The 16176-nt window shown below is 50.5% G+C and overlaps 1 protein-coding gene across 1 annotated transcript; it reads left to right on the top strand.

Annotated features, from left to right (window-relative positions):
• The first annotated feature begins 3980 nt into the window (after positions 1-3980).
• LOC149915805 (uncharacterized) lies at positions 3981-6392 on the top strand. The gene is made up of 3 exons (XM_090151075.1): positions 3981-3987; positions 4472-4558; positions 4868-6392. The coding sequence occupies exons 1-3, from the start codon at positions 3981-3983 to the stop codon at positions 6130-6132; spliced, it is 1359 nt and encodes a 452-aa protein (XP_090007201.1). The 3' UTR covers positions 6133-6392.
• Positions 6393-16176: the final 9784 nt, after the last annotated feature.

Here is a 16176-nt window from a genome sequence, read left to right as displayed (position 1 = left end):
TGTTGTTTTATAGGAGCAAGAGAAGTCTTGTGTGCTAAGAAGAACCTGGTAGTGGAGGGGAAAAAAAATACTCAGGGTTTGGGTGCTTCCGTGTGTTACAAGTGATTGTGATACCACTGCTTGGTCAGTTAGAGTGCGTGAAACAAGTCTGAAATCTTTTTTTATGGAGTAATGTGAAAGGAGTCCTATGGATTTGAGACCTGACTTAAAGTCTGTGGGCATCTTCCAGGAGCTGGGGTAAAGGTGAGGCAAGCAAAGTTGGGGCAGGAGGATGAGGTGTAGGAAGAGGAACGTTTTCCATTGATATCAACTCCTGCTGTTACCTTTTTGACTTGGAATGCATGCTTTTTTAATAAAGAACAAATTCATTGTGGAGCTTGTGAATGAATTCATTCACACCTGTTACTGTTTGGTGTTCTTCTCTACGTAGAGCTGCAACTGAAATAGACACTTCTGGTGTGATTGCCAGCCCCCTCCCACATGCTCAGATCGGCCAAGTTTGCAAGGCTTGGCTCTTGGTTGGTGAGTTGTGCCCAAGGTCGGTCAGCTTTGAGATGTGTTTTCCAGTTGCACATTGTGTTATTTCTGTTGTGTTGACCTCTTCAGCCCCAGCTGGGGATCCAAGTATACTAACACAGAAGGAATGGTTGAGATATGTGTGAATTTGGATTGGAAATGTAATCGAAGGGCTGCCCAAATGTGGGACAGTTCTGAGTGTAAGGAAAGGCATCTGCTGGGTGAGTGCTTTGCTGGGTGAGCATCACCCTGCTGAAGAGCAGGCAGCCTGTTGTCTTTGCAGACAGCCACATCCACGGGGATTGGAAGTTTTTTCTCCCTTCCTGCTCTTGGCAGTTGCTCTGAGAGTGGAGGTTCTTGCCCAGAGAGAGCCACCAGCAGAAAGGATCCCATGTGTGGCCTCTGAGCCTTTTCAGACAAAGCAGCTGGATTGGCGTGGCCTGCGACCTTGGTTTGGAGTAAGCCAGCAGGCTTTGCCCAAAGCAGAATGACCTGTGGGCACAGCATCCAGCGGGTAGAAATGACCAACAGCTGGAGACAGCAGCAGCTTGAGCAGCGCTCTTGAGGAAATCCTGTGAACAAAGGCCCAGAAGAAGAGAGTAGCTTGTCCCTGTGTTCACACAGTAAGGTTTTCCTTTCTGATCTGTTACCTCTCAGGTGGTGCCTACAGCTGTGTGATGTGCTCTGCGGGAAGTGCTGATGTTTTGCATTTAACCTTGTCTTTCATATTGTTTTAAAGCTTAGAGACAACCTTAATTTCTACAGTTGTCCTGAGCTTTGTACCACGAGAGCTCTCCAGCTTCTACCCATGATGTGAGACTGTAATGTGTCTACTCTATGTCAGGCTCTTCTCTTTTCTTTTTAAGGTGGGAAGATTACTTTCTGGGCCAGGAGAAGAAGAAATGCAACAATCTTCCCTGCACTGCTCAGTTTTCCTGAGGTGCCAAGTGCTCCTCATTTTTCTTGTGTCCTTCAATTCCAAGTCCATATTTTCCCAAAAGCAAAAGAATTCAGAAGTAACCACCCACAGCTAAGTAAGAGATTTCACTATTTATTTCTGACTGTGGAATTATTTCAGTTCAGAAGTCACACTTAATTTACAGTGCCTGTTTTACTTCTGACAAAGGTTGCAGTTGCAGCTGACTTCCCAAGCCTGCAGTACGTGGTGGTGGCACAGCCCTGGCCTTCTGCATTTGTGCTAATGCCACATTTCCTTTCTCTGTCTTGCAGGTCAGCTGGTGCTAGAAGTGGACCGCATCCCGGTGTGAATGAAGGTCAGTGTAGGAGCAGCTGCTGATTGGAGGAAGGAAGTGCAGGCTAATGGACTCTGATGCATCTCCCGGTACGGTACCAGAGGACACAGTTGCAGAAGATGCTGCAGATGCTGGGGGGCAGTTGCAGAAGAACACGAGGAGCTCCCCAGCAGGAAGCCACAAACCCCGCAGAAAGCTGCAGGAGGCTCAGAGCACATGTGGATGCCCAGGAGGAAATGCAGGCCCAGTGTTTGAGCAGTGCCTGGCCATGGAGTGCTGTGGCTCAAGAACAAAGCTATTCTGCATTTGCCAAGATGGCTTTCCAAGGTGGACTTGTCTGTCCTCACAAAAACCAGAGGGCTGACTCATCTAAATGCTTGCTGATTGCTTGGAAGCCCAAATACTTCCAGCCTTCAATCTGGGGGCAGCCTGGAGGCAACATCTCCTGGGTCTGATGATGCGGTGTGTGAATGAGAGATGACCCAGGCTGGTTACACAAGAGTCATCTTAATTTCTGTTTTGTTACTTCAGATAATACCATTGGGTGGCCCTTGTTTTGTTTTCTTAAAATTTGGTACCAGCCCTGGTGACTTTGGGCCAGAGCCCAGAAGGCTGGATCCAGACCAGGGGCTTAAAGCCATAGCCCCAGTTAGAGAGGCTGGCACACGCCCTGGAGCTTAAAGATGCTGCCAGAGAAGCCAGGACTGGCCCTGGGGCCTAAAAACAGAGCCAGAGAGACTGGCCCTGGCCACCTGGACCTGAAGCCACAGCCTGAGTGGCCAGCACCGACCCTGGGGATTAAAGCCCAGCCCCAGCCAGAGAGGCTGGTGCCAGCCCTGAAGTCTGAAGCTCCAGCCAGAGAGCCCAGCACCAGCCCTGGGCCATAATGCCACAGTTACAGCCACAGAGGCTGGCACCAGACCTGGGGCTTAAAGCCACATCTACAGCCAAACAGGCTGGCACCGGCCATGGAGCCTAAAGCCAAATCCTGAAAAGTCGGCTCTGGCCCCGGAGCACACAGATGTGCCTTCCTATTGGTTTCTACTGATTCCTATAGGACTCCATTGACCACTCTGAGGCCATACTGGTCCTTACTGGTTTTTACTCAGCCATACTGGACTACTCTGGTCCATACTGATGTGCACTCCTCCCAGTTCCTACTAGTTCCTCTGGTACTCCACTGACCACTACGAGGCCATATTGTGTTTTTATTGGGCTGCACAAGAGTCATCTTCATTTCTCTGTTGCTTTACTTCAATTAACCCCTATTCAATTAACCCCATTCACCCCATTGGGTGACCCTGGTGTTGGTTTCCTAAAATTTGGATCTAGGAGGTGACCATTCCTTTGCTTATGATGAAAGCACAGAAGTGATGCAGGCACTCGCTGAGGTCACAGTCGTTGCTGGGGTGGGAGCGTTTGTGCCACAGCTGGCGAGCAGAGCTCATGCTCTCGTGAGCGTGCTGCACACGGAGACTGAGCTCTGTGCTTTTCTTGAGAGAGATCGTTCTGTGAGAGCCCATTGGAAGCACCACTGCAGTGTGTGTGTGAGCTGGGCACAGCACAGGCTGAGCAGGCTGACCAGGTGAGCTGGGTTTGGTGCTGGGTGGTTGCTAGGAGGTATCTCAGCAGAAAAGCTGGGCTGGGGTAGATTTCCCAGATCAAATGGTGCCCTTCTGAATGGCTGTATCCAGAGGAAACATTTCTTGTTGAGATTCCATCCCACGATTCGGTGAGGATCATGAAATGTCATTCTTCCCTGGAAAATTGCTGCCGAGCCCCCACCTTTGTGTCAGACCTTTAAAAGGAAGCAGAGTGCAGTCTTCATAAAGTACAACTTGCACCTCACTGCTCCATGGATTGCTTAGTGTGCCATACCCAGCAGGTGTTTCAGCAAACCGCGCTGAAGTCATGGCAGAGAGCCAGGTGCTCAGCTGGGGACATGGACACTTGACTGCACACTTGTGGGGGAAAAAGGGACCTGGGGGCATTTGCTGACAGAAGCCATGGCAGTCAGAAACAAGCTGGAGCCAGCTGAACTGCACTGCATTCCAAGCATTGCCCTCCTCAAGAGACTACATTGCACGGCAGAAGAAATCTGGGAAAATGCTTCTTCCTCATGACTTGTTGATACTTTCTGTAGGGTTCCTGTCCAAAAGGAGAACTTGGGTATCTAGGCAGCTGAAGATTGCAGTTGCAGTGCTGTAGGCGATGTCAAGTAAGCATCCATGTGGAGTGCAGGAAGGGGCAGTGAGAAGTGAACTGTCAGTTTGTGTTTGGGCTGTCCAAGTGGCATCTTTCTGTTTTCTTTGGGGACATGGGCTTACTGGACAATACTTCTGCTGCCTGCTAGTGTCTGTGAAATCAATACATGATCTGTTGTTGTAGGGACAAAACCTGTGCATCTGTGGAATGGTGTGGGGCAAGGAGGGAAATGGAAAGCCTCCACAGGTAAGAAGCTCTTGTGAGCTGTGATGTGGGTACCTGCCTCTAAACAGGGCTGCATGCAGAGCTGTCTGTGATGGAGGAGAGAGGAAAGGATGCTGCAGTTCTGTGCTGACTGCAGAAGTGGTAGAAGGCTTTAGCAGCAGAAAGGCAAATTGACAAAACTGCTCTTGAAGACCAGAAGTTTGTGGTTGGCAGTGCTCAGATCTTCCTCCAAAGAGATGCTCTTCATGTCTGTCTTGTCTCTTTTCTGTCAGAAGCTGATACAAGTGGCCTTCCTCTGAAGTGCAGCCATGTGGAAAGCCAGGGGAGGAGCACGGAGAGTGGCACAGCACCCAAGAGAGGTACAGACACACAACAGGCATCTGGGTTTGGTGTACTGTCTTTCTAGTTAGGCTTTCTGCCTGTTCTTTCCTGGGACTGTTCTCATTGCCTGTTGCTTGGAGTCTTAATCCCTGGGATTTACAGTTACCTTTCCTGTCCTGATTTGTAATGGAAACGTTCACCCGAGATCCCTTACTGTGAACATGGTACGGGAGAGCTGGCATTGACCCTTTGGGATTTTCTTGCTTTTCCCAGCAGTGGTGACCAGCTCGGATGTGCCGGAGGACATCATGGACATCCAGGATTTGCTCTCTTGGATCAGTGATGAGTTTGGGGGCTGCAGAGCTGCAGGTGGGTGTTTGCACAGAGTTGGTGTGGGAAGGCTATCATCGCCATTTTGGGGGATGTTCTTGCATTTTCAGATGTGGTAAGAGCTGTTGAGGTCCCCCATGAGAACCCCAGCAGCCCTGCTCCAGGATGCTTCATCGCTGAGCTCCCTGACAACACCGGGGACAGCAGAGAGCTCAGCACACAGCCTGCCTCCGGGACACCCACCGACCCTTTCTGGGGGCTTCCACCATCCCCTGGGTTCCTGCCTGAGCTGCAGTGTGGGTTGTCGTACCCACCTGTGAGTGCCTGGCTCAGTCCACAACCAACCACCTTGGCTATTACCACACATCCCTCAGCCCAAAGCACACAGCCCATCGAGGAGGTGCAGCAAAGGGAGCCGCAGGTGGTTGAGTCTCACTCGCCCCTGTCATCGGGCTCTGTCACCAGCCGGGTGGCAGAAAAGAACAACAGGGGCAGCACCAAGCGGGCCAAGCGCCCTGCACCTGATGGCATCCCCCAGAAAGGGGAGAGCTCCAAGCAGGAGCAGCCCACCACCAGCGCTCCAGCCAAGAAAAGGAAGCTGCCACCATGCAGGGAAAGAATGGAGAGAAAAGGCCGCAAACACCCGTGCCAAGCAAAGCTGTCTGGGGCCAGTGCAGGAGCCAGTAGCAGCAGGCAAGTGGGCACTGCCAGTGAGCTGCGCATGCACTTGTGTAAATCCATCCAGGCCATGCACCCTCTGGGGCAGAGGGTGACTGTGGTGGGCCCGGTGCGCCAGCCACCCTCTGTGCAGCCCCAACCCTCACCCAGTGCTAGCCCTGCTGCCCTCCAGCCCCAACACAGCAGCACAGACAAGGCAGTGCCAGCATCTCCAGGCAGCACGGTGCAAGAGGAGGGCACTGCCGAGAAGATGGCACCAAGCTGCCTGCGCCCATCCCCGCTGAGGAGATCACCGCTGCAGAGGGACCCACCATCACTACCACCACCACCACCACCAGTGCTGCACCAGCAGCAGCCTCAGCCGCAGCGCCCCATGGACTCTGTGCCCTGCGTGGGGCCACGGGCGGGTGGCGGTGCAGCACCCATAGTGATGGAGGAGTCACTGCCCATCACAGCCAAGCTGCGGCCCGAACGGGAGCGCATGAAGAAGCTGGCCCAGGAGGAGCGGCAGCAGGCGGCCCAGCAGATGAAGATCGGCCCCGTGCAGTTCCTGGTGCAGCGGGAGATAGACATGGCCATAGCCAACCAGTACGGCTACCCGTAACCCTGCGCTCCTCGCCGGCCCTGCGGCACCAGGCAGCAGCAGCAGTGGTCCAGAGGCACCACCAGCAGCCCCATCCCTCCCCTCCAGAACCCAGCCATCCTCCAAAGTCATCATTGCAGCGCGGTGGAATGTTGTCTGGGCAATCAACTGTTGTGGGATGGGAATTTGGGGATTTTTGTTGTTACTGTTACTCCTTGTTTTCTATGATACGTTATTAAAAGCTTTGTGTTCCCTTTGCCACACCTCTGCCTGCAGTCATTTGTGCTGTGTCACAGCCCCCCAGCTCCCCACACCCACCTCTGGGGCAGGATGGGGCACCACAGATGGCCGTGTCCCTCAGCTGCCGCCGCCAGCTCCACCCTGCTCTCTCCCTGCCGTTCTTTGTGCAGCAGGATGCAGAGGGCGTTTCACACAGCTCTCCATGGTACATGCTCAGTGCATGAATTGCCGCGGGGATGGGTAGCAGGCATGGGCAGATGGAGGGGAATCACCCTGGCTCACTACATCCAGAAGAGACTCCAGCAGGGGCAGTTCCCATGGAGGGGTGAAACAGGGGCAGCTGGGCCTGCTGTGCAGATAGGCATAAAGATACCTCCCATGCTATGGCTCTTCTGCCCCCACATTGTTTGGGTCCTGCCAGTTTTGTCTTCAGACAGGGACCCAATCAACTCCGTACACACAGAGCAGGATTTTCCAGCTGGCGGCCGGTCACGAGTGCTGCCCCCCAGGGCTTGGTACTGGGGCCGCTCCTATTGAACACATTTGTCAATGATCTTGATGAGGGGACTGAGTGCACCCTCAGTGCGTTCACAGACGGCACCAGGTTGGGAGGGAGCACTGATCTGCTGGAGGGAAAGGCACTGCAGAGGGACCTGGATAGACTGGGTCGATTGTATGGTTGGGTTGTGGTTGGATTTGATGATCTTGAAGCTCTTTTCCAACCTGAGCGATTCTAAGGTTGTATGATCCCATATCCATTCCAAGTCCATCCCGTATCCAGAGCCCATCCCATATATACCCCAATTCCTGATATCCCATCCCATATCCATATCCCCGCACCCCACATCCTAATTGCAAATCTCATTCCCAACCCCTCATCCCAACACCATCACCCACCCGTCAATCTCAATCCCTTATCCCAATCGCAATCCCACATCCCCAATCCCGATCCCAATCCCATCCCCTATGACAATAGAGAGCACCATACCGAGGCCCCTCCCCCACAGCTGCTCCACCCCACCCCCGACCTCTCATTGGTTAGGGGCACTTCCGGTCTGTTCATGCCTCTCATTGGTCAGCGGCATTTCTGGCCCGCCTCCGGTTTCTGATTGGTCAGCAGCTGCGCCTCCGGCTCCGATTGGCTGAGAAGACGAGGACAAAAAGAGAGAAGAGTGGAACTGTACTCACTCCGCACATGCAGAGGTGAGTCATTGGTGAGCACAAATACGGCTCTTGTTGTTCTCAGGGCCTCCATCTGACAGACATGAAAGATATTGCAGAATCCCAGGGCAAGCCATGTAATAGGAAAACACCCAGCTGTGTGTTTGAGGAAATCACGCTGTCAGTCAGAGCTGCTTTGGGGAGCTTGGATGCCTTCCTCTGGCTTGAGAAGGACACTGTTGGTAACGGCTGGAGGGTTTTGCTGTGATAAAGAGCCTTGCCATGTTGGGCACTGCGACCTTTGGAACCTCGTTCCCCCTGCAGAGCATAGGCAGTGTGTTATGGGAAGGAATGTCAGTGTCCTGAATGGCAGGAACGTGCTGTGCCACATGGGGCCATTCTGGAAGTTTACTGATCAGACTTTCTTAATGAGATCTCCCTAGATTGTTTCTGTCCTCTCTCTACATTTGCCTTGTTTCTTTCTAGTTCTCCGCAGTGAGCAGCCTTGTGGAGATGATGCAGAAGCTGCAGCTGAAGGACTGAGAGGAGGAGCAGAAGGCAGCAGCTGCAGTGCGCGGAGTTACAGGGCAGCATTCCGAGTGCCACCCAACTCGGCACTCCAGCTTTGGCTGTAGTCAATAAAAAACAGTCACAATTAGAGATTGACAAAGAGTGCACGGCCTGATTTGTCCAGTGGCATTCCGTGAGCTGCTGCACTACTACTGGTCCAGAGTAGAAACTATGCAGCTTCGGACCACCAAACTGCCATCCTGGCACTGCTCTTGTTGGAGGCAGTGCTCCAAGTGCTCCTGCTGTTGCTGACACCCGATGTTGCCTAGGGAGGACTTGGCCACTGCACTCTGCTCCACCCCCTGTGCCACACACACGTGTGCAGCCCATCACCCTACCACTTGCCATGCAAACACACCATCCCATCTTGCACACTTCAGCCACATTGCCTTCCTCCTCCTCCCCCCACCAGTTCCCATTCCTGCTTCCGCTTCCTGTGCCCTCCCCCCCCCTTTGTTGCTTTGGTCCCAAAAGCCTGCCCCCCCCCACAGCCCTCTAGTTTGCACGAGGCTTTGCATCAGTTCCTTTGTGCACAAGCCCCCATTGCTATGCCCCTTGTTGCATCCCTCTTTTGCAGCACTGTTTAGCGATTCCCCCCTACTAAAAGTACAGTTAGCTCAGAAATCCAGGTTGTTTTTAATTAGGGTTTTTAATTAAAACACTACCTTGCAGCCAGTGCTGTGAATCTTTATCACTGGACTGTGAGCTACTCCTGGCAGTGAATTCTCTCTCTGTACCATTGGTTTTGTAGCAGTCATTGTTACCTTTGCCTCGATATCCCTCTGGGTTCTCTACGTGTCCCTTTCTGAAATCGTACTTCTCATTGGGAAACACCCTCACAACCTTTCCTCTTTGCTTTTGTGTATGGAACATCTGTATTTTATCCTCCTTTACATGAACTTTATTACAACCTTTGGGCTGTAATACCTCTGACCACGAAACCACAACTTGCATTTTAATGTGATGCTGCTGTGCTTTGTACTAAATCAGTGCTCCTTTGGTCTCTTAGTTAGGACAGGGTGAAGGGGAGTGACGTGAGGCTGTGTGCAGGAAATCTGAGGGTGGGAGGGCACTACCAAACACAGTTGGTGCATCTCTGTACAGTTTTGCCTTCCCGGGAGGAACCCAGAGCTTCCCAGTTTGTTTCTGCTCCTGTAGCATTTGTACTGCAGTGTGAGCATAAGGTTCTGCTGCCTTATTCTTTTTCTGGAAGAGCCTCTGCAGCCACAGACATCTGATACAGACACCTGTCCTTTTTTTTTATTTTTATTTTTTTTATTAAATCAGGACACAGGACACATTATACCTGTTGTGTTTTCCGTACATCGCTTAACAAAGTCACCATCAGGAAATGGTTTTGATTTTCCTGCAGTCAGATTTGCTATCATGTAACTAGATTCTATAACAGAGTCCATCTGATTTTTGAAAATATTTTGTTGAGGTTAAAGATATTCTAATCTTTATAGTCCCACTGTTTTGTCTTTATGAAGCACTTCTTGATATGCACCAAATTTGGCAGCCTGGAGAGGAGACTGGGGCCTTTGGTATCTTGAGGGGGCTGCAAGAAAGAAGGGGAAAGAGTCTTTAGATTGGACATAAGGAAGAAGTCTGTTACAATAAGGGTGGCACTGGAACAGGGACATTAAGGGACCCTGGGGATCTCTGGAGCCCTGAGCACTGGCCATAGGGCCTGGGGATGGATGGGATGGAGGGCACCTTCCATGCCTTGTTCCAGGGGGACCACTGCCACCCCTCATGCTTTGGACAGCTGTGCAGAAGAGGAGGGTCTCGAGGTGTCCTAGGGATGGCCCAGGGTCACTGTGCAGATGGGACAGGGGCTGTGGCTGCTGCCCCCAGGGGACCCACATCCTGTCCTGGGCTGCTGCCAGCCCCTCTCCTGCCCAAACTCCTGGGGCACAAACCCTGCAGGGACAAGGCTTCTCCATGGTCTGTGACACCTTTTGACATCCTCTGCTGACCAGTGGAGTCCTCTGAAGAAGAATGAAGACCCTGATGATCACTGACATCCTCCAGTGATCAATAAAGACCTCAACAAAGCCACACTCTGTGTGTCTGTGTCCTCGTCCCCATGCTCAGCAGGAACCGCTCATATCTGTCCCTGCCTGGCAGAGGCCAACCCTTAAGTGCTGGAAGGGGTCCCCAGCTCCGTGCCCCGCACCTCATGTCCTGCACCTGTGGGCCTCTCCATCCCCTCTGTGCTGCCTGCTCCAAAATCCTAAAGGACGGAGCTCCCCGTGCTGCCAAGCAGCCCCAGTACCCTCCCTTTCCTCTCTCCCAATTCCTCCTTCCAGTTCCTCCCAAACCCTTCACCCTTTGTTCCACCTTCTCTATGGCCACAATGTGCACAGGTCACTCTCCTTTTACCCCTTCCCTTTCTCAGACTATTGCCCCTCACTTGTATCTGCTTCAGCCCTCTTCCTTCAGTCCCAGTTCCCCTCCATCATTACCCTACACGGAGTCCCAAAATCCCCTCCCTTAGGCACCTCAAATCTCCTTTCTGATGATCGATGACACCCTCTGTTCATTAGTGAAGCCCTCTGCCGGTCAGTGAAGATATCTGATGATCAGTGGAGCCCTCTGACAGCCAACGAAGCCTTCTGATGACCGCTGACGCTCCCTGATAGCAAACTGAGTCCCCGATGATCAGCGGGCTGCTGCTTCACATGCAGGAAAGGGAAATGAAGGGTGAGAAAGAACATGTTGACATCATTTGGTAGGTAGCGTGGTTTGCTCATCATAGGACAAAGATTTGTTCGGATTAATCAAGCACAGAATTCAGAGAGAAGTGTGACTGCATCACACCTGTGCGTGCTGCCCGGTGCCTGGGACTGTCTGTCTGAGTCTAAGTCCTCCTCCAAGAGGCTCAGCTGCTCCTCAGCAATGCTGACCTGCTCCTCATGGAGGTGCTGCTGTCCAGGCACTTGGATGACTCTGCTCAGGGTGGGCTGCACTGGAAAGACACTGGGAAAGATGGAATCCAGGCTGGTGACTGCGATGTCTGCTGGGCTCAGGTCAGCATCTTCAGCAGAGCCAGGAGAAACGAGGGCAGGAATATGGATGAGCTCATTATCCCCATCACTGTTGTCCTGTGGAAAGCTGTCATCAGAACTGCAGCGATTCATGCTTCCTCAGAGCTCAGCACTGAAGGAAGCACACAGTGCACCACTACTGGGCCTGGGTCTTCTGGGTCGAAACCGCTTAGATTCACCTAGGAAAGAGCAGATACACAGGGGTGAGTGTTAAATTTCCACTGCCCAAGGAGGCAATGGCTTGGTGTTGTTTTTCAAGCAGGCTTCAAGCAGTATGCAAGACTCTCACGTATGGAGTTAGCAATAGCTGTTAATTAAGTGTGCTCAAACTCTTTTTAAAGCTGCTATCAGGTCCAATTTAGTCTGAAACTAAGCTGTTTGCAAAAGCAAAACTAGTTTATGCATGCTGTGGTTCTAAGTCTTTCTCAGAAATCATTCTCCTTCCAAAGCTGCCTTTTTCACCTTAGAAGAAAAAGGGGGAGATGGCAAGGAATGAAAGGCAGGGTGAGCTCAGCTGTTCAAAATCCTTTGCAGGAAAACAAAGACCTGAAGAGCATTGCCCTGATACTGCTGCCTGACACAGATGGATAAGCTTCATTAAGTCCAGCTTTTACTGCGGAGGTGGCAGGCATCTCTGCTGTTATTTGTCTGCAGCCAGGAATGTCATGCTGCCCTGTTTTAAACATCCATTTACTCTTTCACAAAAGAGTATCAACTTCTGATACTCGTTCTGCAAACTGGGGAAGAGTAACCCGCAGAATGCTGACTGCTGCAGAGGACAGGTTGGAACACAGCTGCTCCACACGCCCATCGTGCCATGGCAGCTCCCTGCTGGATGTGCCTGGGATAACTGGTTGGCTCCTGACAGCAATCCCCTCGCAATGGAGAGGAAAGCAGCACTTGCACAGCTGGCTTTACGAGCACTAAACAAGCACAGCTAAAATGCTCAAGGGAGACTGTCTTAAAGCACAGTCACAGAATGTGTTTGTTACACTGAAGACTAAAGGCATCAGAGAGAAGATGGGATAGAACTCCCCACTGGCCCACACTTTGGGATTTGTGGTATGTTCTTCTGCAAAAATGCACAGTTCTGTTTCTAAATTTGGAAAGAGACAGTGAAACATACATGGAAAGGGTTGAGAAATCAGAGTCTCTGTAGCTACAGAAAGATATTGGATGCCTTCTTTTTGTGGGCATCTTTGTGGAAAAGTGACTTTAGGTAGCTTAAATATCTATCTTCTGACACAAAATGTCTGTCTTCTGACACAAAAGCAAAATGGAACCAGGAATGTATTCTTACTTCCATAATAACAGCGTCAGAAGGAAACATTCTGAGACTTCTTTTACGGGTGCCCATTTGCTGTCTCCCAAAAACTACTCGGGGGAACAGCACAAGAGGGGTGTGCTCTGCCAGCTCCAGGTCTTGAGTTAACATGAGACCCATTCAGGAAAGACAGGGATGAACAGAAGATGTTATGCACAGGCTTGGACACTAGAATGAGGTACAAGCACACTGAAAGCATGAACTCTATGCTGCTGAAAAACAGCGTTTTGAAAGCTGGCTTTGCATCCTTACCTGCCAGGGCTATGACTTCCATTTCTGAGGGCTCCTGGAATTATGCTGCAATTTGCATTTGGCCACACAGGATGGATTTCCCAGGCTGACACAGACCTTAGAAACTCGGTCTCTGTCAAACAGCTGAGGATGTTTCCATTCTTATAGCTCAGCCCTGAAGTCTTGCTGGTTAATTTCCTCTAAACTATGCAAAGCAAGATGCAGCTCATGTGAGCAAAGGCTCCACAACTGTACAGCACAGCATCTAAGGGACAGCTTTTATTTAGCTTGCAGGTGTGACTGCTTCCTGAGGAACTGTACAGCCATAAAAGGCATTCCAAAGCACCTCTTCCTCTTACGTTAGCACATCATTGGCCTCATCTCACTGCCATGTTTAATTTCTAGAGCCAACAGGTCTGTCCATCAGCTCTGCTTAGCGGAGAACCAAAATTTGTTTCAGACACGTGTCTGAAATCTGGAAAACCCCGATGTTTCCACGTGCAGGCAGTACAGGCAAGGATAGACGTCAGCTGCTTTATACACCTAGTGTCTGCCTGCCTAACCAGGAAGGAACAGCACCGTTGTGTGGCTAAACTGAGCCCATCGGCCAAATGTATGTTGGTTGAGCCCTCAGAGTCCAAAGTGAGTGGAAATTCACTACAACACTTCAGGCACAATTAGGGTAACTTAGTTTCAGCAAGTTTTGCGTTTCTAATAATGGAAAAAAAAACCCCACCAAAACAATTATGATAGGTGCTGCAAAAGAAACTCCTCTTCACCTTTCAGATGGAAAGTCAATGACTGTGTGGAATTTCTACTGTAAAAGTGTGGGGCCTTCTTCCACTTCAATGTCTCTGCTGTCTGACACAACGGGAGAGCTGCTGTGGCCTCGTGTCCATGCGTGTGCCTCCTCCAGGGTGAGCAGCTTTGTGGAAGGAGAAGATACCCACAGGGACTTGGGCCATAATAAAGAACTGTGTCCTGTAAAGGAAAACCGCCAGTAAGAGGGAGGATCAGCAAGCAGCAGCAAAGCCATTGCAGCTCTGGGGGAGGTGCTGTATTTTTCTAAGTCTTGGCTATGCCAGCCACTGGAAGATGATGTCAAAACAACCATTTTGTCAGAGGGATGTTTATGACAAAGGACATACTCATAATTGAGAGCAGCTTAATGTATTTAGGAACTCCTAAAAAGTGGGGACAGGTAAGTCAGAGACCTTCACTGCCATACTTGAATCAAGCTTCATCTGCATGCATAGTATCGTAATGGTAGTGACAGTTTTCCTCTCATGAAGTCTGGGTTTGGTCACTCTAAGCATCCAGCAACAGGAAACGCTGCACACAACTGCAGCTGCTACAACCCAGTGTGCAGGTGGACACAGAGAACTGAATCTGGCCGTGTCTTGCTCTCGGCCTGCTTACAGCCAGTGCTTGTTTTTGCAGACAAACATTTAAACTTCTACCAAAGTAGCTGATGGTGCCAGCTGCTAGGATCTCTGAAGCCTCTCAGTGCAGAGCAGTGCAGGTGAGCACAAGGAGTCTGCTCTAAGAGCTGTCCCTGTTTGCCACTGCTTACAGAGCAAGTATTCATATGGCCATTCTCATGTGATAAGAGGTGTGGGAGGCAAGTGTATCATCCCCTCACATCAACATCCTGGTTGCATCCATTCCTACTACTTATCCCTTTAACATCACAGCTCCTGGGAAATGTATGCACAGCCTCATGTGTTTGTCAGCTGTACCTGAGTACCCAGGCTTTGGGCCAAATGGTACACAGACATCCAGCTGTCATCCAACTAGACTAACTTGGGATGGCTTAAAGCAGGCCAGGGAATGCTGTCCCCTCTTGAAGGCTGGTCCAGGTTGAGATGCTGTGCTCAGAAGGGCTGCCTTGCCAGAGCAGTATTCCCAAGCTTAGCTGATTCTCTGTGACATTCCCTGACCCTTCTGCTTGTGGGGAAACAGATGACTTGAAAGCTTGAATCATTAAACAGCTCGCCAAGGTAATATGCTCCATTCTAAAGCCTGGATCATTGTTTGGCCCAGGTGCTTTGCATGTTGGTCTACCCCTGGCAGAGCTCAGCCTGCTGTGGGCTGTTCCTGTTCAGCCAAGCTAACCCCTGCATCCTGCTGACATAAAAACTGCCTTCCAGTAGGAAGGAACAAAAGCTGCACTTACAGCAACTGTGCTATCCAAAAAAGAGCAACGACTGTATAAAATGGGAAGCAGCAAATATTCTGGAAAAGCAGCTATCTACACTCCACTAGTGGCAATAACTGCAGTGACTGCAAATTTCATTGGAAGATTGAGGTATCAAAGCAGATGTGTAGGAAATATCCAAATAATTTTCTAGGACGGTATCTCTGATAAAGCAGATTTTATTCACAATTGCAATGGCGGGCCTCCTGCAAGCAGGAGAGCACACAGAAAAGAGTTACCTCTTTTATTCCCTATTCCCGACGCTTATCTCTTACTCCCCTGGTTCCTCACTGGCTGAGTACTTCAGGTTCACAATCTTCTCAACGCTTCACTGAACATGGAAACACTGGACAAACATAAATTTTTGCTGCATAAGCATAAATCTGTAGTTAATTAACTTATTCCACATCTGATCATTATTTTGCAGATATCTGCTTGTCCTTCTTTCTACAAAGAGAAGCCTGGAAGAGAGGCAGGGGAGTATCCTGGTGCCTGCCTTCACACCCCAACCTTCTCACGGTCTGAGACAGTTCAGCCTTGTGCAGAGGCCCTGACTTCTTTGATGTTTGCTAAATCTGTATTTCTTTTGCTGACTGTTTCTTATCCTTACAGAACAGCTCTACAATATGTTTTTTAATCCTTAGCACACTATACTCGCATTGTTTGGAACATTTAACAATTATTACAGTTTTGCAAGAAAGAATTAATCACATAATTCAGTAATAACGTTTCTAAAACATGCCGCTAACGTATACTGTATTGTACTTCTTAGATCAACTATTTCTAAGGATAAGTTACAAAATACAAATGCATGATGTTCTACTTCTTCAAACCAATTGCTCCTTTTTAATATCAAATGCAGAAACAACATTCCATTCCCACACCGGGGCAGCCTGATCTGGTATGAAATGTGGAGGTTGGTGGTCCTGCATGTGGCAGGGGGTTGGAGATTTGTGATCCTTGAGGTCCCTTCCAACCCTGGCCATTCTATGATTCCCTTTAAACTGAAATCGGTCGGGTCTGCCGTACAGAACTCCACAAGGACCCAAACGTTCTTCAGACCTTGATTTTACCCCGACGCCCGTTGCCTGGTACCAGTGTAAGCCATCTCCCTGCCGGCTTGCAGCCCCGCGCTGTCTATCAGCCGATCCCCACCTGCCCACGTGCGCTCCGCAGGCTGCGTGCAATGCCCAGCTGCCGCTCGGTGTGCCCGAGCTGCCGCAGCACTCGCAGCACGGAGCCCTTTGTCCAACGACGGCGCGGCGGTACCGAACCGAGCTACGATTTCGTGC

This window comes from Phasianus colchicus, chromosome 15, assembly GCF_987193195.1.
Source record: "Phasianus colchicus chromosome 15, bPhaCol1.hap1.1, whole genome shotgun sequence".
Classification (NCBI taxonomy): Eukaryota; Metazoa; Chordata; class Aves; order Galliformes; family Phasianidae; genus Phasianus; species Phasianus colchicus.
This window is presented reverse-complemented; position numbering and strand designations above follow the sequence as displayed.